The following is a 25,443-nucleotide window of genomic DNA, read 5'->3' as shown; positions in this document are numbered from 1 at the left end:
TGATTTAAACCGTCCATCTCTTCTTCCCCGTTTCAAAGCTGTCTTCTTCTCTTTTTCCAGATTGACAAGGTGCAGTACATCAATTCCATCAAAGACCTTCCGTCCAAAGAGTCCAAGATGGCCCACATGCTGATGTTCAGTGGCAACATCCAGGAGGCTGAGATGGTCCTCCTGCAGGCAGGCCTCATTTATCAGGCCATCCAGATCAACATCAATCTTTACAACTGGGAAAGGTACTGACCCTAGCGATGAGAGAGCTGGGCCAGGCTGGCCTGACGTGGGTCCTCCCAGAGTCTTGGATGCGGCCCGGTGTCCTCGCAGGAATGGGCCACTCTGTGGGATGTGTTTGGACAGCTGACCATCCATGAGTCAGACCCCACGGTCATGGTTTGTTGTCATGGACTTGAAGGGGGTGATGGCATGAGGGAGAGCCTAACAACAGCAGGTTGGCACCTCCTCTGCAACTTGCCAAGGGCATGCCTAGGTCAGTGTCTTGCAATGCATCAGAAGCAAGACTCGAATCCAGGCCTTCCTGACTCATGATCCACTTTGTCATGCTGTTCCCTGTACTTTTAACATAAAATACAATTAATTCCGTAGGCATCCTATAGACGTCCTATAGGCAACTCTAGGAGGCAGAATCTTTATCACCATTCGGGCAACAGATTTAATAGCTAATAACAGCTCACATTTATATAAGGCTTACTGTGTGCCAAGCACTGGGCTTTACAATTATTGTCTCAAGTGATCCTCACCACAAACCTGGGAGGGAGGGAGGTGCTGATATCTTCATTTTACAGTTGAAGAGACTGAGGAAAACAGGTTAAGTGACTTGGCCTAAGTCACACAGCCAGTAGCGTCTGAGGTCACATTTGAACTTGTGTCTTCCTAATTCCAGGCCCAGCGCCACTGAGCCCCCTGTCTCTGGTTTTAGGCCTTAGCTGCTCGGCAGTGGGGGGCTACGGACAGTCTTTGAGCAGGGAGGTGATAATGCTCCTAACATCGTAGGCAGCTGAGGGTAGATTGGGATGGAGAGTAACAAGGGGAAGAGGCTCAGGTAAAGGCCAGGGGTCTGAGCCCTAGTCTTGATGACTCTGAGGTTTTGAGCACAAGTGACCAGGACCCGGACAGGAACAAGGATGGGGGATGAGTTTTCAGGAGAAAGTGCTAAGTTCAGTTTTAGTTATTTTGAGCTTGAAGGAGTCAATCTGAGTGGCACCATCCGGGAGAAGTGGCCGAATTAGTGATGAAGATTTGGGATTTCGGCACTGAAGGTGACAGTGCTTCTTACCTGTACCGCGAATGTGGCGGTTCATTGGTGGTCTCCACAGTCTGACTCCCATATCACTTTCTAGCTTTATCACCGTGTACTTTATCAGCTACGATGGAGCCCAGACCCCGGGCCGGGGTGAACTGCTCTGTGCTCCCGTTTCCTGACCCTGTCTGGCCTCCCCACGCCTGCAGCACTCCCCCACTTCCTCTCCACCTCCTGCCATCCCTGGCTTCTTTTCCAGGCCTAGCTAAAAAGCCTCCTTCTGCAGGAGGCCTTGCCTGGCCCCTCGGAGTCCTAGGGCCTTCTGTCTGTGGACTCTTTCCAACTTCTGCCTGGAGCTTGTTGTACAAAGTTGTCCCCCATTTGTGATTCTGAGACCCTTGAGGGAAGGGCTATCTTTTACCTTCCTTTGTATCCTGAGGCCACAGCAGGGTGTCTGACACACAGTAGGTGCTTGAGAAATATTTATTGACCGACTGACTAACCTGAAAATGTCACAGGTAATTCACTCACCAAAAATCTAAACGTCCCCTCTTCATATTTCTTTTTTTTTCTTTTTTTTTTTTTTTGCGGGGCAGTGGGAGTTAAGTGACTTGCCCAGGGTTACACAGCTAGTAAGTGTCAAGTGTCTGAGGCCGGATTTGAACTCAGGTACTCCTGAATCCAGGGCCGGTGCTTTATCCATTGCGCCACCTAGCCGCCCCCTTCATATTTCTTTTGGGGACTCCCAAATTGACTGCCACCGTCACTGTCACTAGTACCTGGGCTCAGAGCTCCCTAATTGGTAGCTTTTTTCTGTCTTGCCTTTTTTCTCTGATACACAGCCATCTCCCAAGGTTCCTCCTTGTTGGGCCTTCCTATCTTGTGTCCCCTCATCTCTGCCCTGTGTTCTTTTTCAGATGTTTTATCTTTTGGTTCTTTTCTCTCTTTACCTTCTGGTTGCAGCTCTCACCTGATCCTTTCCCGGTGAACTTTCTTCTCTCTCCTACTCACACGCTTGTAGCCCTGCGTTGGCTTGTTCTAGTTTCAAATGTTAACCCCATTAATTCTACCCTTCTCCATTTTTCTTTTCCCGTCCTGTATCACGCCCTTGTCTTCTCTTCCTCCTCTGGTCCTCTGCTGTTCAGCTTCTCAAAGACAACCTTGGTGTAGGGGTGTTCTGTTTGGTTTTTTGTATTCCTGTGAGCAGACAAAAAATAAGGTATTAGTTACTTAAGGATATTTAACGCACAAATAGAAGTTACTTATTGCTCCCAGATTTTCTGCTAAGAATTTTTCCCCCCTATAAGTCCTTTGCTGCAATATGGGTTATGGTCTGTTTGTGGAAAGTCTGGCTGGTAATGTGCCTCTTGCCCAGCTGCAGATGGGCAAGATGATCCTACTCAAACGCAAATCGCATTTAGGGCCTTTCAGAACCATTAGGATGGTTGGCTCTGACTGCAGATTTGCAGGATAAACAAACCTCTTGGCAGGGAGCAGCTCTTCTGCTTTTCTCTCAATTTCTGACTCATGGAAGCTACGTTTTCAAAATCTTAAGGTTTCACAGTTTTGTTTGGTGGTTTTTACGTAGGGGCCAGAAACTTCACATTCACATGGCTAATCGTCCTCTCATTTTAAAGCATTCCAACTCCTTTTTAGCAGTTGGTTTCAGTGCTGAGAGGGAGGAAATACATATCCTACATGTACAATTCATATATGGACGATATCCATAAAGATGCATCTGTCAGCTTGTATTTGGTCAGCCGAGACCTTACTGACCTTAATTCACAATCACTCAATAGAGAAAGGCATTTAAATGTTCCTTTTGGTAATTTGACAGTTTGCAAATAAACTAAATTTAGAATATTGGAAAAACTTGCTTTAATTTTTAAAATAAAATATGTAACGCAAGCAATCTGAATTGCTGGATAAGCACTATTGAATCTCTGGGTATAATAGCTCTTTAAAGTTTAAAGCTGTTGTTTCATTCCTTTGGCACTGTCCTGGGTCTCAGGAGTACCTCCCCAATCAATGCTTCTGCTTTCACTCCTCATTTTCTTAAAATGTGAGAACTGGACTTTTGTTGTAATGGGAAAAATACTTCAAATTTTATTTTTAAAACTGCTTATATTGAGTAAGAGAAAGATGGAAAAAGTCACATAGAGTTGATGATGATTACTTTTTGATGATTATTTAATATACAGGAGTGACTGATAAAAGAAATCTTTTTTTCTTGCTAATACCTGAAAATCACGTGCATTTATAATAGACAGGACTTAGGTTTATTTAATTAAATCTGTAAATTATTTGGACCAGACAGCTGTCAGTCCAAGTGTAGACTATATCTTAGATAAATGTGGGTCTCCAATCCTTCTACCCATCAGAAGGAAACACTATTAGCTTAAAAAGAAAATCAGAAACCGTGTTTTTGGGGAGGTATTTTACTGGTTCTTTGCAGGTGGACAGTATTTCGTAGCTAAAGGTGCTGTGGAATGTAGGTCCTATTTGGAGTCAGAGGAACTTGGGTTTGAATCCCAGCTGTGCCCCCGGCACCTGTATGGCCTTGGGTGGCCCGTGAGCTCCCAGAATTCCTCAGTGTGGCATTAGAGTGCTCCATCATCTCTCTCTGACTTTTGTGGGGGCCTGAGGATACGATTTCATTGATGCAGGGATCTCCGGGTGAAGAAACTGTGCTAGTGAAGATGTACAGCTGCTCTGCAGTTTATCCATTTCAGCCACTGCCTAGCGGGGCTTAGAGGTTCGTTCACTTGCTCAGCATCACACAGCCAACAGATTTCATCCATAATTTGAACCCTGACTCCGAGGCCAGCTTTCTGTCCACTCTGTTGGGCTGCCTCTTTGACTGACTCAGCCTCATTTCCCCCACTGTCCAGAACACCCCTCAAGTCTTCTTCCTCCCACCCAGCTCATTTCTGCCTTTGGACCTCCACTCGTAACAGCCTTTCCTAACAATCAGACGGATCCCAAAGTCGACACCGCTTAGCATCTCCAGGTTGATGACGGTTCTTAGACCTGCTAGGTACTTAATTAACTCTTTGTTGGTTCTGATCTCGGCTCCAGCTGTCGGTTGGACATCTCAGATCAAATGTCCCACAGAACTGAAAACTCACCTGCCTGAAACTTAACTCGGTCTGTCTCTCCCAAGCTCTCCCCCTTCCTAACATCCCTGAGTTCAAATGCGGCCTCAGACACTCGACACTTACTAGCTGTGTGACCCTGGGCAAGTCACTTGACCGGCATTGCCCTGCCCCCCCCCAAAAAAAAAATAGAGAGATAGATGAATAGAACAAAGTACACATGGAAAAATAAGAGACAATGAAATCCAGTGGTCTACATGTGCTGGTACCAGTTTTATGTGGGAGCAATGGATGCACGAGTCCTTCTCTCTGATTTTAATGGCAGTCGTCGTTAGCAATACCTGGAAAGGACCTTCCCAAGCTGGCTGAGTCCCACTCTGTTTCCTAATGAAGCGCTGGGGGGAGTGTCAGAACATTATTATTATTATTACCAGAGGCCCCCTGTTGTGAGAGCATGGGTTGCCCTTTCTAAGCTCCATAGCCGGCATGTGACGACAATAATGAGGATAGCTGTTAACATGTTTAAAGTACCTACTGTGTTCCAGGCATGGCGCTAAGTGCTTTAGAAATATCGTTTCATTTTATCCTCACAGCCACCCCGGGAGGCAGTTGCTCATGTTGTCCTCATTTTACAGAGGAGGAAACTGAGGCAAACAGAGGCTTGGGTTTTTTGGTTTTTTTTCGGTGACTTGCCCAAAGCCATGCAGCCAGCCAGGGTCTGAGGCTGAATTTCAGCTCAGGTCTTCTTGACTCCAGGCTCAGCACCTCATTCACTTCATTGCTCCTGGCTGCCGCTTGTTGACTGACTGATTAACGAAAGACTTGTGAGCAATTGCCGAATAACCTCTGCCAGGCATGTTGGAGAAGGAATTCTCATTCAGACACGGGTTGATCCCTCTGAGGTTCCTTCCCCAACCCAAGGGTTTTCCTGTTCTGGTTCTTCTCTGTCCATACCAGTCTTTCAAAGCCTTCCACCAATGCAGGTCAGCATGTCCTCTGCAACCTCCTAGTCTTGGAATGTCACCTAGGGCACTGAGAAGGGATTGGATGGATGGACGGACGGACGAATGAAGCATGTATTTACTATTACTGTAACAAGTACTAAGGATACAGATTGAAAAGTGAGAGTCCCTCCTCACGGAGCTCACTTTCTATTTGTAAAAATTCAGTTTTATTTCATTTTCAGTTCCAAATTGTTTCCTTCTCCCCCTCTCTCACTCATTGGGAAGGCAAAAAAAAAAAAAATAGAACCCAGTACAGATGTATAGTTACAAAAAACAAATTTCCATATCAGTTATGTTCTGGGTCTGTCTTGGTAAGGAGAAGGGTCACCACATCACGAAGGTAGGGGAGGAGGCAGATGTGTGAGGGAGGTCAGGGAAAAGCCCCTGGAGGGGTGGGATAGGGTCAGCAGTTAGGGCCCAGTAGAGGTTACACACACAGCATTAATTTGTCATGGATCTGGTCAGTCTGATTTTGTGATTTTCCCCAGCTTCATTTGGAAGCGCGTGAGTAGGAGTGAAGGGTGAAAGGGGAGACACTTGGCCGGACACAATCGGCAACAGGACGGGGGAACAAGGAACTCGAGAGGTTGAACTGGTACCCTAAGGGGTCAAGCACAGGGAGGGGTCAAGCGATTAGAGGTCGTGATGAGGAGGACGAATGACAGGCTTTATCCGATAAGGGAGTTTCAGAGTTCATGGACCCAGAAGTGGAGCTATTTTTAGGTGATGGTGAGATCAAGGGCCAAAGTGGCGTGGAGGAGGAGGTCATGGAAGGGAGCCGGCTGAGGAACCCAGCGGTCAGGATGTCAGGAGCAATATAAAGGTTGGGCCCTAGTTCCAGGGCAGGTGCTGTACCAACATAAGTACATGCCAGATAGCACCACATAGTTTCCAGTGGACAAGAGTGCCAACAGTTGGGGGCGGCTGGGTGGCGCAGTGGATTAAGCACCGGCGCTGGATTCAGGGGGACCTGGGTTCAAATCCGGCCTCGGACACTTGACACTTACTAGCTGTGTGACCCTGGGCAAGTCACTTAACCCCCATTGCCCCGCAAAAAAAAAAAAAAGAGTGCCAACAGTTGGTGGGTTATGAATGTCTCTGTGCCCGAGTGGTGCTTGGAAGGAAGTCTTAGAAGGGACGATACATGGCACATGCAGAGGGTCACCGAGGGGGAGAGAGCATACTGTGTGTCACCTGTGGGGAAAGCCTGATAGCCAGCATGAATGGCATCTCCTAAGGGACGCCAAAAGAAATTAGACTGAAAGGTCTATTGTAGCCCTATTGTAGAGGGCTTTCAACATCAGACCAAGGACTGAGGACTGTAATTCTAGGGATGGGTTAGCCAGAACATTGGAGGTCAGTGTGGAATAATGGTGCAGCAACTGAAGGTATTTGAGACATTTTTGTTGTGTCTCCATTAGCAAATTATACAGATTTTTAAAAAGAATAACGACATTTTGATATTCTGTGGACATTTTCTTTGTTAAAAAAACTATACGATCCCCCAAACTTTAAAATCCTACATTTAGGGCTGGAAGGGAGCCCTCTGAAGTCATCTAGTCCCACCTGCTCATTTCAGGGCTGCAGAAATGGAGGCCTTCAGAGGCCGAGAGGTTTGCCCCCAGTTATGCCGCCAATAATCAGGGCTCTTTCCCCCATACGTGGTGGTTCAGTCAGCCATCCACACGAGGAAGGGCCTTGGCCTCTAGTAGAAGGTCCGGGAGCTGGGGCTGAAGGCAAGTGAGGCGTCTCTCATATGGGGAGGTCAGATGAGATGATCAGAAGCCCCTTCCCACCCTGGGCTCCTATTGAGAAGCAGACTCTCTCCCCCAGGTATCTGTGCTTCTCATGCAGATTGTGCCTGATGGAGGCCCCTTAGAAGCCCTGGGGACAAGCTCGGAGCTGAAGGAGCTTCCTTGAGGCCTTCAGAAGGGAGAGGCTGCAGGGAGAGCAGCACCTTCAGCACTTAACTCCTCTCTGACGCTGTCTGGGTTAAACAAAGTGCTTGGGGTTTGATCAGGGTATTTAAAAGATCATATTTTGAAATAACTTTATATGCAGCCTATTAAAATGAACACAGAGACCCGTGGACTTCTTCCAAATTCAGAGCCTAATGTCGCATTTGTTTAGCTGCCAAATAACCATTTTAGAATCACAGACAGACTGTTTCTGTGACTCCCACATAATTTTGGAGTTCGTTGTCTCCTAAGTGTGGTAAGGTATCGTCGTCAACCCAAGCTAGACTTGAAGAGCACTTTGGAAGTAGCCGTCCAGCACGAAAAGAATATTCCATCCAATCCCGGATACTTTGTGTCCACACCACACACACTATCCCTTTGTGACAGCTGTCTAAATGCTGGGCTCAGAGGAACACCACCAATCCATATCTCTGGTCTGGAAAGTTGGTTGGATGCGGGGTCTCCCTAAGGGGACGCTGCGGCTAACGCTTTGTTCCATCCAGAACTCTCCCTCACTCCCCCTCAGAACAGTAGAGGCAGAGTAGAGAGTGGAGCCCGTGAGAATCCGGAATCCCAAAGTTCACAAAGGGCGGGAACCATAGGGCCGGACTCCTGATCCCACTGTGTGAAGTGGGCAGGAGGGAGGTTTGTGGCCTGGCATCGCCAATGTCAGGCTCCCCTCAGTCCTCACGGGCAGCCCTTGCCCTTTGCTCAAGTGCTGGATGGATGGGGTTTGTGGAGCAACTCCCAGATCAAATGCCCTTGAGGGGATGTGTATTTATTCATGAATTCATATTAGCAAAATGTAAGCTCCCTGAGGACAGGGGTCTTTTTTTTCTTTATATCCCAAACACCCTGTACAGAGTCCTGCCCATCAAAGGGACCTGATGAAGGTTTGGGGGAATGAATAAAAATGTTTTATCTGACTGGCCATGCTGCCAGAAATAATTTGCAGCAAGAAATGATGAGTGAAGTGTGTGTGTGTGTGTGTGTGTGTGTGTGTGTGTGTGTGTGTGTGTGTGTGTGTGTGTTCCACTAATGAAATGCCCAGATTTGGGGCATTTAGTTCATGAGATTTCTTTTCATGAGTGAGTTGCCTAGCAAGTACTTGTCTTATATAGAGTATATCTCTGGAGCCAGGCCTTTATTCTTCCTATTTCATAAATGTTTTTTAAATCATAAGTCACAGAATTTTAGATGGAAGAGAGTTTAAGATCTTAACTCATCCAGTCTCCTTGTTTAATGAATGAGGGTGTGACCTGCAGGGTGTGATCACACCAGTAGGAAGCCTTTGTTCAGGCAGGATCTGCACCCCAGTTCTTCCAGCTCAAGAGCTTTGTGTGTGTGGTGGGCTAAGAGTGTGAGAATTGGGATTTAAATCCCATTTCTGCTGCTCGTTGGCTGTGGGCTGTGGGTTGGTCATTAATCTCTCTGAGCCTCACTTATCCCATCTATAAAAAGGGCAGCCTGCCTGAGATGATCTTGGCTGCAAACTCTTGGCTGTTGAGGGTTTTTTTTGTTTTTTGGTGGGGTAATGAGGGTTAAGTGACTTGCCCAGGGTCACACAGCTAGTAAGAGTCAAGTGTCTGAGGCAGGATTTGAACTCAGGTCCTCCTGAATCCAGGGCCGCTTCTTTATCCATTGTGCCACATAGCTGCCCAACTGTTGTGTTTTAATAGACACTTTAGGTCTAGGGACTTCTGGGAGACCAAATGTGATAAGAAAATATAACAGTGACTTCTGAGGATAGAAAGAAAAGCATGCTTACATAAGGGTTTGCCGACATTTGAGAAGTGCTGGGGTGTTTCTAGTATTGTATAGTATTAATTGATAAAGAAGATGCTAGTGAGCAGTGCTAACAATCTGTAGACCATAGGGTTGTGTGGAATTGTAATCGGTTCTTTACTTTTCACACAGGCAGCACCATTCCGAATGTTGACCAAGGCCCAAACTCAGGGTCTCAGTGGAAAGAACACTAGTTCTGACTCAGATCCCCCCTCTGATATGACCCGTGTGGCCTCAGACATGTCTCCTAACTTTGCCAAGTCTCAGTTTCCTTATCTGTAAAATGAGGGTGATTGAATTAGATGATCAGTGGGCTGTACCTTACAAGGTCCCTTCCTGCCAAAATCTATTATCCCACAATCCATTGAGGGCCCCAGTTTTTGTTTGCTAAAATATCCCTTAGAGAAGTAACGTGGGTGTTCACTTATTCTAGATGAGATTATATTAACTTGAAAGAGTGATTATTTATTCTTTTTCAAAGAATTTAGATGAGGATTTAGAAGGACGTTTCTGCTGTGTCCATTTTAAACTATTAAGACTTGAAAAAGTTTGTAATTTGCTTGCTTCCAAAAAGTCTTTGCAGCTGCTGCCTGATTGTTGCTACATTTATAGGCTGGTGGCGAGAGGTTGGTGAAAAAAGTATGGTTATTGTAGTCCTGAATTTAGTTCAGCTGTCCACTCAGCAGGAGAAATCCCTGACTGGCTTTTGAAATTGGCTCAGATTGTTTGCATTATTTATCAAAGTGATCCAAGAGCCAGGTGATCCATTGTGTATTCCAGCCTGGTAAGAGTCAAAGTGAAGACAACAGGGCCAGTGTGGACAGGGGCTACCCCTGTGGCAGGCTTGGCCTGGGCCCTTCATCCTCCCTTTCTGTTTCTTCTCACAGGGCCCTTGAGTTGGCTGTAAAACACAAGACACACGTTGACACGGTTCTTGCGTACCGGCAAAAGTTTTTGGAGACATTTGGCAAACAGGAAACTAATAAACGATATTTGCAGTATGCAGAAGGGGTAAGTATTAGTACAAATTAAAATGCTGATAGTAATAATATCTTATATGAATGTCATAATCAGGCTAAAAGAGAATTTTTCTTATCTTGTTATAATTGTCTTTCAATTTATTATACCCAATTTGGCTGGTTTCCCTTGATACTTTTGGAATCTCCACTATACTGTGTTATCTTTTATTTTTGTTTTTTAAGTGAGGCAATGGGGGTTAAGTGACTTGCCCAGGGTCACACAGCTAGCAAGTGTCAAGTGTCTGAGGCTGGATTTGAACTCAGGTCCTCCTGACTCCAGGGCCAGTGCTCTATCCACTGTGCCACCTCGCTGCCACTTCCTAACCCTTCAGGTAGAACAAAGTTCCTTGTTGCACTGCAGTGCCAAGTAGTCTGACCTGCAGGCTGCAGGGAGCAGGGGGATAGAAGGGCACCTCCCCCTTGATGGGGGGAGGGTTCTATAATCTAGCTCCTGTGTGCATTGCTCTTCTTCTTTTTCATGATCATCAGCATTCATTACCATATTGTCTGAATACAGAGGAGACTCCTTCCCCCCAAATTTGGCTTGTCTAAAACCTGAATGCCCCCTATCATTTATGTTATTTTTTCCTTTCAGAGATTCCATTTTAGTGCACGTAGCCTATATTCAGATGACTATGATGAGAAGACAGTCTTTACCTTCCAGGAAATTGTATTATATCTAGCAGAAGCTTACGTTCTTACATAGTTTTCTGATTCATGGCACTGAAAACTCTTTGCAAATAGAGAGCTTCTTAGTATCAAGGATTTAGTATTTATCGTTAGTAAGTCAAATGAGAAATTAGGAGGGAAAATTTTAACACAAGGAGTATCTTTATCTTCTGTCTCCAAATCTTTTTAAGTATGTGTTACTCTCGTTCTTTCTACCATTATGTTTCAAGTTCCTATTTCTTCACAAAAATTTCAGAAATAGATGTTGTCTCAGGCTTCTTATCTTCCCCATCTCCTTGTTTCCTATTGGAGAAAACTGAGACCCAGAGACAGCGAATGAGATTTGCCCGAGATCACAAGTGGCAACCTCGAACTCAGGGCTCCTGATCCTTGATCCAGTTTGCTTTCCATGTTCCCGTATGGTCTCTAGTTCTTCTTGTGAAGGGTAAAGTAATTGGAGACTTAGCTAATGAGCAAAGGCTGTTTCCCTCCCTTTTGAGGGAATACCGAATATCAGCATCAACCATGGAAAGTGTTATTGTTTAAGGTAACTGCTTTTCATAGAGAAATACTAAAGGTCACGTGTTCTGTGATTCTAAACTTAGGACGTTGCTACCTATTATGAATAATATCAATCTCGTTTGTTCCTTATGACAGCCCTGGGAGGTGGGTGCTAGGATTACCATCCCCATTTCAGAGAGGAGAAAACTGAGGCTGTAAGAAGTTAGGACCCTTGCCCAGGGTCTCACAGCGCGGAGGTGTCTGGGGCTAGGCCCTCTGAACCCTGTCTACTCTGTCATGCTGTCTCTATCAAAGTCAGGAGGACTTGTGGCTCAGTCACTCACAATCATGTGCAGTGGTCTGCAGAGGAAGCCAGTCTCCCCACGGGTCAGGGAGCCTGTTGGTCTTGGGCCCCCTGGTAATGTAGGGGTCATTGGCTCATGGCAAAGGAGGTGGCTGGAGGGCGACACCCACGCTGGGACTGGGATGTCAGAAAGCTGAGCTCCCAGAGCCCCTCTTGCCAGGCTGCGTGGCTGATTTGTCTTCAGCCACCGTCGTGGGCTTTGCAGCTGCATCAGTGGGACCGTCCTCAAGCCTTGGAGGAAGGTTTGGGCAGCCGCTGGCACTCTGTGGCTTTCTTTTTGGGCTCTGTTCTCCATTCTTTGATTGCATTTTATTCTGTTACTTTATTTCCTGAAAACTCACTTGTTATTTTGGACTTTGACATCTCTTTCCTTCCACTACTTGCAATTTCTACACTTGTCTTAGGATCATGGATTAGGAGCCATAAGGGCCCCTCTTATTTTACGGAGGAGGAAAGTGACTTGTCCAGGGTCATACAGCAGTGACTGTCAGAGGGAGTCAGGTCTTCTGAATCCAAAGGCATCCCTCTCTCACCATCATGCTGCCTCTCCCTTCTCTTCTTACTGCTCCCCTCATCTTTCTCTTTTCCCCAGTGGATTTTTCTTGTTCTGCACTGTTCTAGGGAAGCCACATATCTGCCTAGAACCCCAGATTTTTCCTATTCTGCATCAGAAAAACCTCGAGAGCATCTCGCGGATTGCATGAAGTTGAAGACGTCTTCAGTGGTTATGCTGTTGGAAACCTACTGGAATTCAGAGTTTGGGGGATTTTCCTTTAAATGACCATTTGTGTTCTAAAACTGTGGGCTTTGCAGGAGTATAGCTTCGGTGTTGATAGAAGCGTCTCGGTGACGATGGATTGTGAAAGCCTTGGAGAGCTCGAGAAGAGAGCACAGAGTGCTCGGGGGGAGCCCGCCGATTCTCGATTCCCAGGAATGTGGGAGATCTCATGAAGGGAAGACACTTGAGAGCCCAAATCCTCCCACAGAGATCTCTGTGATGCTCAAACCGGCTTAGCTCCTGGTCCTCCTTGGCAAGGGAAAAGGCACAGATGAGGGATGAACGGGCACAAGTTCTGAGGATGCACACACGCAATTGAGGCACTTCCTGCCCAGGGATGGGGAATGTGGGTCCAGGCAGGCCCCTCCTGGGAGCAGTGGTATGAATCTGATCTCCCTTCCCAGAGCAAGAGGAGGCAGTGGGAGCAGGACTCTCTACTGGAATGGACAGGCTGTGAAGCATGGTGTGACTGGGGGCTGGGGGCCAGTTAGAACTAGTGGTGTCATGGAATTTGTACTTCACTCGGGCAGCCAAAGCCCAGGGTGAGACTTCCAAAGCTGAATGGATTAACTCTGGTTATCCCGAATCAGCGAGATATTGCAAAAAATTGGGAGTATAACCTGAAAGTCGGTAATTAGATCATCATCCCCATGGCTTATTTATTAAGTTTCTCAGCCTAGGACGATGAGTACTTCATAGGCAACAGAAGTGAGGCTTGCTCCAGGGCGCACTGTGAGACAGAAGAATAAACACACCTCCTTTCTGGTCAGCTCATTTCTTAAGATTTTCTTTCATATTAGAACCCAAATTGAAACTCAGATAATTCTGAAATTAACTTTGGAATTACAGTCCATTTCAAAGACACCGTCTGAGAAGCAGCCTGGACTTGGTTTTTTGTTTATGCCGCTTACGTGCTTTCAAGGTGGACATGAGTAGGTGATTTCATCTGACCTGCAAAAAAGGAATTATGGAAGAACGTGGAGGAGAGGACGAATCTCTGTCACGTGGACTTGAAATTCATCAATAACAAACTAGAGAGTTTTTGTTTCTTTCCTAATGAGCTCCTAACACTAGGAGCTGCATCTTAGAAGCTCTCTGTACTTCTCCATTTGGGTCAATGGCACCCATGACAGCAGAGTCTGGGTTTGGCACAGGTCAGTCCCCTCTCTGGTCTTGCTAATGATTATTATGTGACACGTAGAGAATGTGTTGGCCTTAGAGTCAGAAGGCCAGCTTGGGGTCCCAGCCTCGGTGCTTCTGCCTGGCTTTGGCTCTGAACACATCATCTCACCTGTCTCAACTTTCTTTTCCTTATCTGTATAGTAGACATGATAATAGTTGTACTATCTCTTTCAAAGAAGACTTGTGAGATTAGTCCTTTATAAAGTGTGAAATCCTATGGAAAGGTGTGCGGATGTAACTGTGACTTCTCTAGAATTTACCATCAACAAGATTCCCTTCTCTGTGGTCTTTAGCAGTGATCCAGAAGGGGTCCATCAAGCCACCCCTGGGGGGTTATGGTCTGATCCCAAGTGGGGATCAGCCAGTCAGAGGGTGAGAAGAAGAGAGGTCCCATCCTACCCTCCCTTCAGCATAACTATATCTACCTGTATCCATCCCCCAAACACTCCACCCTTCTACTTCCTCCCGTCTCCCCACTTCTGAGCCAGCTATGGACCCCTGAACTGATCACTGCCCATAGACAGCAGTTGCTCAGGTCTTATTGGGAGCATTGTGTCACAACCCTCTACCCCCACATCACCTCATAACTGAAGTGGGCATGGTGGTAGTGACCAGTGAGTAAGAACCCTACTCCTTTTTGTTTGTTTGTTTTGGGTAGCATAGAGAAAACCACACAAGATGAACAGGTTTGAATGGATTGTGGACCGGACCACCAATGTCATCACATTGTCTTTTCCTCCCAAAGCCTTCCCGTCTTCCAAACATCCCCATAAGCATCAAGGGCCCCACTGTCCTCCTGGTCACCCAGGTTTTTTCAGCCTCCGTGTCATATCCATCCTATTAGCAAATCTTGCTGCTTCTGTCTTTGCAACATCTCTCCTATACACCCCTCGTCTGACACTGCACCCCCTGGTGTGTGCCCTTATCAGGGGCCTCACACCGGGACCATTGTAGTAGCCTCACAGATGGGTCTTTCTGCCTCAAGTTATTTCCCTCTCCATTCCATCCTCCACTCAGCTGCCAAAGGGATCTTTCTAAAGTGTAGGTCTGACCACATCATTCGTCTGCTTGGTCAACTGCAGCTTTATCCATCATACTCTCAGTAGGGAGTCCACACTCCCTACTGACCATAGGATTGAGTATTATTTCATCTTCATGTCATCCTTCTGCACTTTCTATTTTGTGTAAGGTTTCTAATGTACATAATTATCAGTCCAGTAGGACGTGTGTATAATTTATGTGGAAGCATAAATAATATACAGATTAGAGGTATGTGCTCAAAAACATTTAATGATAATGGTCAGTGAGCAAAAACACTGGGAGTCCGCTGGTCTTCAGTGTCAGTGAAAACCATTTTCACAAACTGGATGGCTGCCGAAGCAAGACCTTCATTGTCGTTGTTGGTCAGACGATAGCTCTCAGCTGGCAGTCTTATTTGGAGGCTATGAAGCGCCTCATGTGGGCACAGGCGATTGACTGTGACTTCTGGGGAGCGACAGGTGTCTGGCCAGCCATCAAGAAATGGTTTTATTGTGATTGATTTCAGAAACATCCATGAGCTCACGTAGTCTGGAGGAGGACCGAGAGGCTCATCTGACTTTGTCTTCCTCTCACAACTACCTTTGTTTGCCGTGAACAAAAGTTATTTTTGCTGTTTTAAAGAATAATTGTTATGACCTCAGTGAAAAACAAACCCTTCAAATGCTTGACTGCTTGTTGTACCTTTCCATGAGTTGGCACTTACATCATGGCACAGCCCATAATGGAATCCTTCTAATTCCCTTCATCAAATATAATATGCATAAGGCTGATGAAGAATATTTTTTGTCTCACAAAAGGGAAAGATATTAACTTTTTTTTTCTTTTATTTTGTGGGGCAATGAGGGTTAAGTGACTTGCCCAGGGTCACACAGCTAGTAAGTGTCAAGTGTCTTAGGCTGGATTTGAACTCAGGTCCTTCTGAATCCAAGGCTGGTGCTTTATCCACTGCACCACCTAATTGCCCCAAAACGATTAACTTTTAATGAACTTGGTTCCATCCACATACACCATATATTTATATGTGTGAATGATTTATAAGAATCCTGAACATGTAATTACCCCAGATTTTCACATTTGGAGCCAGATGTAGGATAATAGCAAGTGGCACCTCCATCCCATGTTATCACGCTTCCACCATGCTGTCCCTCCATACACACTAGAAGTCTGGTTCACTTTTTTTAAGACCTTTTTTTTGGGGGGGGTGAGGCAATTGGGGTTAAGGGACTTGCCCAAAGTCACACAGCTAGCAAGTGTCAAGTGTCTGAGGCCGGATCTGAACTCAGATCCTCCTGACTCCAGGGCCGGTGCTCTATCCACTGCGCCACCTAGCTGCCCCAGTCTGGTTCACTTTTGACTTGGGTCTAGGCATTGCTTTTTTTCCATCAAAGATGGCTCCCAGTCCATTTTAGGATCTGAACTCTTATTTGTCTTGCTCTGTCTAGGACACATCCTGCCAGGTTGACCCCAGAATTGACTCAGCCCTATGTGTGCCCTCTGTGCTGGAATCACTTCAAAACTGGGCCAAGTCTCATTCTAGTGCCTCCAAAACTGAGTGGATTCCTGGGCCTCTCTTAGAACCTTAAGCTTGAAGATGATAGATGAAGATGAAATGAATGGTGGGGAGCCTCTCCCACAAGGCCATTTAGCTGGTCATCTTTGATATTTGCTGATAGCCTTCCTTAATAAATAGACTCCAGGGAAATATTCAGACTGAAACAGGACGTTTAAAGCCTTTTGAGGCAGGTCCGATGGAAGGAAGTCAGTGCAATCTCGATTACAAAAGCAAAGGGAAAACAGTCTGCAATAGAATGAACAGACCACATCATCTTGGTTTCCTAGATGTCCTATAAAGACCTCAGTTTTTCAGATGTAGTAAATCCAGCATATAAGAACTTTCTCTCACTAACAGAACGTTGACACATTCCTAACAAAGAACCCTCCAGTCCTAAGTAGAAAATAGGAGTAGTAGCCAAGCAGAACTGTCTGTCGGTCTGTCTATCCACCTGTACACACATACACGCAGATAGATAGAGAACCACTAGATCAAGTTTATGGATGTAGCATCATTATGATTGTCTTGATGTTGCTGTGATAATTAAATCTCCTTAAATAGGAGGAGGGCCGGATTTGCAAGGTGCTTTGCCAGCAGAATTCAGTCTTATTATGAACAACAGACACATCAGTTCAGCTTATTTAGTTAATGAATGATGAATTTGTAATAACAGCTTACATTTCTGTGGCACTTCCGGGTTTAGAAGGCACTTTCTTCCAACAGCCCAGGGAGGGTACAGGTGTTATCTTTTCTGTTTTATTGATCCGGAACCTGAGGCTCAGCAAAGTGATGGGCTCCCCTGCCCTCATAATGCTTTCACATCAGACCAAGGAAGCATAGGACCTCCAGTCTCTTCCTCCTTGAGAGCCCTGCCTTGTCCTCTGTCCAGAACAAACCAGGAGCTGTTCACAGTGCTAGGTGGGCACCAGCCCAATGCTCAGGAAACTGAGTGATGGCAGATACCATCTTTGACCATGCCTTCTGCTGTATTCTCCAGGGGAAATCCTGTTTGGTGACTCTGCCAGGGGGGAGGAGACGAAAAAGGCCAGGAAAGAACAGGAAAGCTAATTCTAATGTTCTCTTCCTGCAATCCGTGTCCACAGCTGGGTTGTTCTTGGCAGGGTACTTGTGCATCAGAAGAGCAAGCACGAGATACCCAGTCCGCATGCTTACCTACCGAAGCAGGCATCTTCCTTTCTGCACCTTCGTACTGACTGGTTCCTGGGAGTTTGCGGTTCTTCCAGCGGGAAGACAAGCTTGGCAGGTCACTGGGACCGAGAACCTCCTGGTGAAGAAAGAGGAGGGCTCTCGGGTGGACCCCCAGCTCTTCGTGGCCCTTCTTAATATTCCCATTGCTAGCGTTGGCTGCCCCTCGTCCACTGAGATGCTGCCAAGTTTGGGGACTAGGGCAGGGGTGTCCCACAAATCAAAATGATCCCCGCAGCCACACATTAACTTAGTCTTAAAATGCCTGCGTTATGTCTCTTATTAATTTTATTCATTATTTTCCAATCACATTTTAATTTGGTTCCTTTGATGTGGGCTCCGTGTTGGTCTCCTCTGCCCTAGAGAAAGTGCTAGGTTTGGAGTCAGCAGACCCAAATTTGAATCTTCTCTACTCTACAACTCCTGTGTGACCATGGGCAATTCCTTCTCCTTCACCAAGCACTCAGTTTTCTATAAAATGAATGAGTTGAACTAATCCTATATTAAATATGTGATCCTATTCAAGTGAGAGTTTAGAATGTAACACTTTTTTTCATTTATTTAGAATTCCCCCCCAATTACAAGTAGAAACAATTTTAACATCCATTTTTAAAACTTTGTGTTCCAAATTCTCTTCCTCCTGCCCTTCCTCCCTCCCCAGCCCCCTTAAGAATGCAAACAATTCAGTATAAGCTATACCTATGTAATCATGCAAAACATTTCCATATTAGTCAGATTGTGAAAGAAAACAGATTAAAAAAAACTTAAGAAAAAGAGACTCAAAAATATGCTTCAATCTGTATTCAGATACCATCAGTTCTTTCTTTGGAGATGGATCACATTTTTCATAAGTCCTTCAGAGTTGTCTTGGATCATTGTATTACTGAGAATAGCTAAGTTAATTACAGATGATCATCTTACAATATTGCTATTTCTTTGTACACAATGAATTTCACTTTGCATCAGCTCATGTAAGTCTTTCCAGGTTTTTCTGAGAGCATCCTGCTCATCTTAGAATGTAACTCTTAAAAAGTTATCCTGATTCTCCCCTTTTCCCCCTACCTGGAGTCCATCTGCCAAACATTCCTAATTTGTTCAGCTTTGGGCGATTAATAATTAGAATTGGGAAACACCTTCCCAGGCATCTTGAAAAAGTAATAAGAGAGAATCTGCAAACAACCCCCGGCTATCATAAATGAGTCTCATACTCATTATTAAAATTGAGAAATTCAGTTAAGCAAGTATTTATTAAGCATCTGCTCTCCATAGGGCATGCTGAGCACTAGGGATGCAGAATCAAAAACTCCTTCCCCTCAAAAAGCTTATATTCTGCTAGGCCTGGGCGATATGGCATCCAGTTGACATAAGTAAACACAAGGTGGGTTAAGGATGGTACAACTGAGGGGAGTCAGAGAAGACTAATTGAGGCAGTGACACCTGAGCTGAGCCTTGAAGGATGTGGAGAGACAGATTGAGGAGCGAATGTGTTCTCGGCATGGGCTAGAGACAGAATGTTGAGCACAAGGAACAAGTCTAATTTGAAGGTAACACAGTGTCATCAGGGGAGCAGCATGAGATCAGGCTGAAGAGGTAGAATGGAGCCAGGCCTTTGAGGGCTTTTGAGACCAGGTCTAAGTCAGACTCAAGCCCAAGAAAGATGACACTGGCCAAATAATGGCGTGGGACGGTAGAAGTGCCGCCTCCCGTGGTCTGTCCCCCGTTTGCAGGAGGGGTTCTCCAGTGGACAGCGGTCCTCGTGTGCCTGTCCACCTCACACTCGAGTACACCAGCCCTACCATTTACACAGGGCTTCAGGGTTTGCAAAGCGGTGCTATCATCACCCCCATTGGACAACCGAAGAAACTGAGGCGGACCGAAGTCAAGTGGCTGCCGAGGGTCGCCCAGCTAGTGGGTGTAGGAGGTGGGATTTGAACTCTACCTTTCACTTACTGGCTGGAGGATCAAATTAGCTCAAAGCAAAGACATTTCCTGGAAAGCACAGTGAGAAGATTTACACAAGAGCATTTCTCACCAACCAGGAAGGAAGGAAGGAAATAAGCATGTGTTAAATACCTGCCCTGTGCTAAGAGCCATACAATTGCCATCTCATTTAATCCTCACACAACCTGGAAGGCTGGTGCTATTATCATCTCACTTTACAGAAGAGGAAACTGAGGCAGAGGTCACATGACTCGTACACTTGCCCACAAACCTCTGCTTTGTCCGTGGAGAGACTGAGCAAGTACAGAGATGGCACAAAGGGGCCCACCAAGGAACATTAGGTTTGGGTAGGTTCATTTACATCGAGGTAAAGATGAATCCACTACAGATTTAGGACACACCACCTCAGCTGGGTCCTCACTGCTGCTGAGCAATCCTGCCATGCCTCCCCTATCAGCTCACTGTCTGGGTCTCCCCAGAGCCTCCTCCAAGCCTTTTCCTCCCTCCTCACACCTCCCATGGCTCCTCTTCTCATCACAAGAGCACTTTTAGCCTGCTCCATCTTCCTGGGGGATGCCTTTCTTCCTGCCTATGGCTTCTTAGTCTCATTGGCTTGTCCCGTGGCATGAGATCAGAGGAAGCTCTACCCCAACGTCACAGGGACCCGTGATGCCATCAAGATGGACAAGTTTCAGGAATGTAAAAAGGTGTGGAAAGACTGTCAGGAAATAATGGAAAGTACACACCAGACTGGCTGAAGGAAGTGTGGCCTGTGCAATCAGAGAGGAAAAACAGATGAAAACATTCATCTGGATAGAATCCCGGCAGGAGGGAAGCCACTGGAAAGTTGTGTGGTGCTTTATTCACTAAAATTAATTGAAGTGTAAAAAGCAATATTAGTGGGTTGGACTAATATTCAGCATTACGGTATCTTCAACAAAACATTTTATTTTTTAAAAACAATCTCTCGGGGCAGCTAGATGGCGCAGTGGATAGAGCACCGGCCCTGGAGTCAGGAGGACCTGAGTTCAAATCTGGCCTCAGACACTTAACACTTATTAGCTGTATGACCCTGGGCAAGTCACTTAACCCCAATTGCCTCACTAAAACAAACAAAAAAACCCCAATCTCTCCCCATGATGTGGGGAGTGTCTCTGGAGTGTGGCTTTCCCTACACTGGACCTGGCCTCTGGTCCAGCCTTGGGAGGACATGATCTGAAGAGTCACAATGACCTCTGCCTCCCTGGCCGCCCCCAGCCGAGGCCAACTTGGTACAAATGACTCTTATTCCCAAGAGATTTGTTATTTTGAGGTACGAGTTCCCCTTGCAGTGCAGCTGCACTGAAGGGGCTGCTCTCCCTGGGACCCCTCAGATGGTTGGTGGTTGTCACCAAAGGCAACATTAACATGAACATTTTTCTCCTTTGTGTTTCTGTAGCTTCAGGTAGACTGGGACAAAATCAAAGCCAAGATCGAGATGGAGATTACTAAAGAGAGAGAGAGGTCCTCCAGCCTCATGGGCAAAAGCCAGACAGCCAAGCACTGAACGCCTCTGTCCCGGTCGCTGTCCATGGTGGGGAGGCTGGCCAGCGGGAGGCTTCCTGTTTCCTGTGAGCTCAGCAGGTTAGCAGAGGCGTCCTCCCTGTCCTGTTAGCGGGGGACTGGTTGGGCAATCGGTCTTCTCTCTACTGCCCTTCCTGACTGTCTCTGAGCTGTTCTCCAGGGTCTGAACTCTTTGAAAAGAACTATCATGAGCTTGCTCGTTCAACAATCTTCCAAATTGTCGTTAGAGTGAAAATAAACGCAGATGGATTTGTGAAAGTGCCGGGTGGGTCATTAGCATTGCTGCTTAGGTTTTCCTCTAAAGTAAAGAGAGTGTCTATCGTAGAATTTTTCTCACACACAAAGTTCTTATTGAAGTCATCAAGAAGGGGTATGACTGAGCTCTGAAGCTGCCTTGACTAAGTTCATGTGTTCCAGGATTCCCAAATCTGGGACTTTGTGAGATGGCCTACACCATGGTTGCCCAAGATTTGGGATTCAGTATAATTTCCATCATTGTTTCCATGCAAGATGTTAGAATGCTTTGGAAAGTGTCGGGAATGACAATGCTGCTAATTTGGCACTATTTGAAAGAAGCTGTCTTGCCTCTTTAAGTGGGATTTTACAGTGAACTATTTTTTATTAACCTATCAGTAGCATTCTTCAATTATTATGGTCTATCAGTTGTTAAAATTTATATAAATAAGTCTTTACATGCTTATTTCCTATGTTGACACCCAATAGTTTTGTACCTTTTGTGAATTTAAATGTGAAGTAATGATTGCAAATACTGTTAAACACAAATATTTCTTCCAAGTTTATTAAATAAAAGATGAGTTTATCCAATAAAGTGTATTTATACTTATCACTTGGTGCTTTCATCAGAGGCCTACGCTACTCTAGCAAAGTATCTGTAGGATTCATTTTCTGAAAGCTTGATAATGAATGATGTTGGGGCAGCTAGGTGGTGCAGTGGATAGAGCACTGGCCCTGGAGTCAGGAGGACCTGAGTTCAAATCCGGCCTCAGACACTTAACACTTACTAGCTGTGTGACCCTGGGCAAGTCCCTTAACCCCAATTGCCTCACTAAAATTAAAAAAATATATTTTAAAAATGGAGATAATGAATGGTGTTAAAATACCGAATGTAGTATCACAGAAGCCTTGTGCAGCTGACATAGTTAATCAGTGACAGCTGTTTCTGTATCAAAAGAAATGTGTCAACAGATTAGAAGTCCGAGACATTTCACATATTTCTAGTATAACCCCCCCCCCCAAAGTGAGCTCCTTAAAAAGGGGGATTGAGTTGTTGTGCTTACATATGATGCAGATTGAACTTCATTGTCTCCCGAGTCACTTCTCTGCCACCTTGGGGTTCCTGCTCCCCTCTTGGCCCTGTTGCTGACTTGGTAGACTCCAGTCTGCCTCTGCAGCTGTCTCATCCCCGAATTTCCCTCAGCACCTGGGGCCTCACTGCAACCACCTCATGAGCCCTTCTCACTCTGGGACAGCCCTTTGCAAGGCCCCATCCCCTTTTCCCATGGGGGGAGCCCTGGCCTGCCAGCCTTTATTCATTTCCCTTCCAGCTCTTCCAACTTGAAAACTGTGGGTTTCTCCAGCTCTTTATCTCTGTCTCCATCTCTTCTTCTCCTACATCTTTTCAGCTCCCTCTTGTGCGTTGTCTTCCCCCACTAGAATGTAAGCTCCTTGAAGGCAGGGGCTGTCGTTTTTATTCTGTTTGTATCTCAGGAATTATCATAGTACCTGGCATATGGTAAACATTAATAAAGGCAGCCGGAGGGCGCCACAATGCATAGAGCTCAGATACACTGGCTGTAACCCTTAGTAAGCCACTGCATTTCTGGCTTTCTTGGTTTCCTCAACTTTATATATATATATATATATATATATATATATATATAATTTTTTTTTGTGGGGCAATGAGGATTAAGTGACTTGCCCAGGGTCACACAGCTAGTAAGTGTTGAGTGTCTGAGGCTGGATTTGAACTCAGGTACTCCTGAATCCAGGGCCAGTGCTTTATCTTCTGCACCACCTAGCTGCCCCATTATCATATTTAAATATTTTTTCTCTTATTAACATTTTTATTTAAAGTTTTGAGTTTCAAATTCTGTCCATTCTTCCTTCCCTGCCTCCCTCCCTGAGGCAGTAAACAATCAGATATAGGTTATTCATGTACAATGATTTAAAACATTTCCATATTAGTCATTTTGTATAAGACTCAAATAAAAGAAAAAAATGAAAGTGAAAAACAGCATGCTTCAGTCTATGTTCAATCAATATCAATTCTTTCTTTGGAGGTGGATAGTCTGCTTCATCATTAGTCCTTTGGGATTATCTTGGATCGTTGTATTGCTGAGAATAGTTAAATCATTCACAGTTCTTGATTGAACAATATTTCTGTCATTATGTACAATGTTCTCCTGGTTCTGTTCACTTCAATGTACATCAATCAGTTCATGTAAGTCTTTCCAGGTTTTTCTGATGTCATCCTACTTGTTATTTCTTATAGCACAATAATATTCCATTACAATCATATACCACAGCTTGTTTAGCCATTTCCCAATAGATGGACATCCCTTTGATTTCCAATTCTTAGCCACCACAAAAAGAGCTGCTATTAATATCTTTTGTACCAGTAGGTATTTTTCTCTTTTTCGGGATGTCTTTGGGATATAAACCTAGCAGTGGTATTGCTGGATCAAAGGGTATTCACAGTTTGATAGTCCTTTGGGCATACTTCCAAATTGCTTTCCAGAATGGTTGTATCAGTTCACAACTCCACCAACAGTGGTTTAGTATCCCAGTTTTCTCAGATCCCCTCCAACATCCAATATTTTCCTTTTTTGTCATATTAGCCACTCTGATAGGTGTGAGGTGGTACCTCAGAGCTGTTTTAATTAGTTTCCTCAACTTTAAAAGGATAATAATAGCACCTATGTCCCAGAGTGGCTATAGGATTAAATGAGATAATATTTGTTAAAGTACTTAGCACATTAATAAGTGCTTAATAAATGCTCATTCCCTCTCCTTCCCTCCATTCATTCCTTTATTCCTTTGTCCCTCCCTCCATCCCTCCCTCCCTCTTTCGTTTCTTTCCATTTGTGTTTATAGTGTAGCTACAGTACTTCGTTGATCTTCTAACCTGTAATGACATTCTACTGCTCAAGGCAGTGCCCACTGTTGATGGTACATTGAAATCTGGTGATTTTCCATGTTTGGAAAATTATGAAGAATTGTGTGCTGGAAAATTCACCAAATTTATATATTTTTTAGAATAGAGACTCAAATTCAGTCTAACAATCAGGTTAGCTGGGAAGAACCTTTTTCCCCCAGATTATAAGAGAAAAGGGTTGAAAGTACTTGCAGTGCAATCCAAAAATATAATTCCTCTTGAGGAGACATCTTTTTTAAATGCTTTAGGTTATTTTTATTGACATCTTCTGTTTTAGCTGCACATTTTGTCTCCACACTTCTCTGGATCTTACCAATGTGCCATCCTCTGTAACAAAGATTGAAAGAGAGAAAAAGCAGTTAGGCATACTTACCAATGCATGGACCTTGCTTTCCAGCATAGATGAGATTCCATACCAATGCTCCCCTCACCCGTGCAATAGAGGAAACAAGGTATAGTCTCTCCCCTCTTCTCCAAGGCCAAACTTGATTCGTATAATTACATGGCATTCCATTTTGTTTTTGTTTCTTCCATTCAGCATCCCTTCAAAGAAGGGAAGAAACAGAGAAGCATCCCATGCTTCATTTCCATCATTTCTTAGGTAACAGAAATATGCATTGCATTTATGGGCCATAATGTGTTTGGCCAGCCCCCAACCAATGAACATTGACTTTGTTTTCAGCTGTTTGCTGCCATAAATATTTTGTTCTATGTGGAGACTCACTCTGGGAGCTCTTTGCTTAGTCAGCCAGTTAACAAGCATTTACAATGTTTCAAAACACTGGTAAGTTCTGGGCAAAAATAAAGAAAGGCAAAAATAAAATTTTAAAAGAGGCAAAAATAGTCCTTGCCTTCATGGAGTGTACACTTTAATATGGGGCGTAACATGCAAATAATTGGGTATATACAATATATATCCAGAATAGTTGGAAGGTAATCAGAGGGGGAGGCACTGACAGCTGGTGTTTGGGGTGCATGGGGTTGCAGAAAATGAGATTTTCACTTAGCAGTTGGATCTCTGGGATCAGAGAATATGGACATTTTATCCACTTTGGTGGTGCTGGGAGGGATATAATTCCAAATTGTTATCCAGAATGGTTGGTCTAATTTGTATCTCCACCAATGATATATCAGTGGCCTGTCTTCTCACAGTCCCTCCAATGTTGACCACCTCTCTTTTTTCATCTTTGCCAATTTGCTAGGTGCGAGGTAAAAATTGATTGGCATTCCTCTTATTAATGATATGGAATAATCTTTCATGTAGTAGTTTATAGATTACAATTCTCATTTCTGGATCATTACAGTAAATGTCTATCTGGCCTCCTTGCTGCAAGTTTCCAATGATTCCAGAAAAT

The 25,443-nt window shown here is 44.9% G+C and overlaps 1 protein-coding gene across 3 annotated transcripts in view; it reads left to right on the top strand.

Moving 5' to 3' along the window:
* The window catches only part of IFT80 (intraflagellar transport 80), a 133,472-nt gene extending 110,702 nt beyond the window's left edge, over positions 1-22,770 (top strand). For all 3 annotated transcript variants that reach the window (XM_043998068.1, XM_043998069.1, XM_043998070.1), the window contains 3 exons: positions 61-233; positions 9,985-10,108; positions 20,789-22,770. In XM_043998068.1, coding sequence (XP_043854003.1) covers positions 61-233; positions 9,985-10,108; positions 20,789-20,896 — 405 coding nt within the window. In that variant the 3' untranslated portion in view covers positions 20,897-22,770. The remainder of the gene's footprint in view (positions 1-60; positions 234-9,984; positions 10,109-20,788) is intronic.
* Positions 22,771-25,443: the final 2,673 nt, after the last annotated feature.

The sequence above is a fragment of the Dromiciops gliroides genome, chromosome 3, assembly GCF_019393635.1.
Source record: "Dromiciops gliroides isolate mDroGli1 chromosome 3, mDroGli1.pri, whole genome shotgun sequence".
NCBI classification, from domain to species: domain Eukaryota; kingdom Metazoa; phylum Chordata; class Mammalia; order Microbiotheria; family Microbiotheriidae; genus Dromiciops; species Dromiciops gliroides.
The sequence above is the reverse complement of the archived record's forward strand: the minus strand, read 5'-3'. Positions and strand labels throughout refer to the sequence as shown.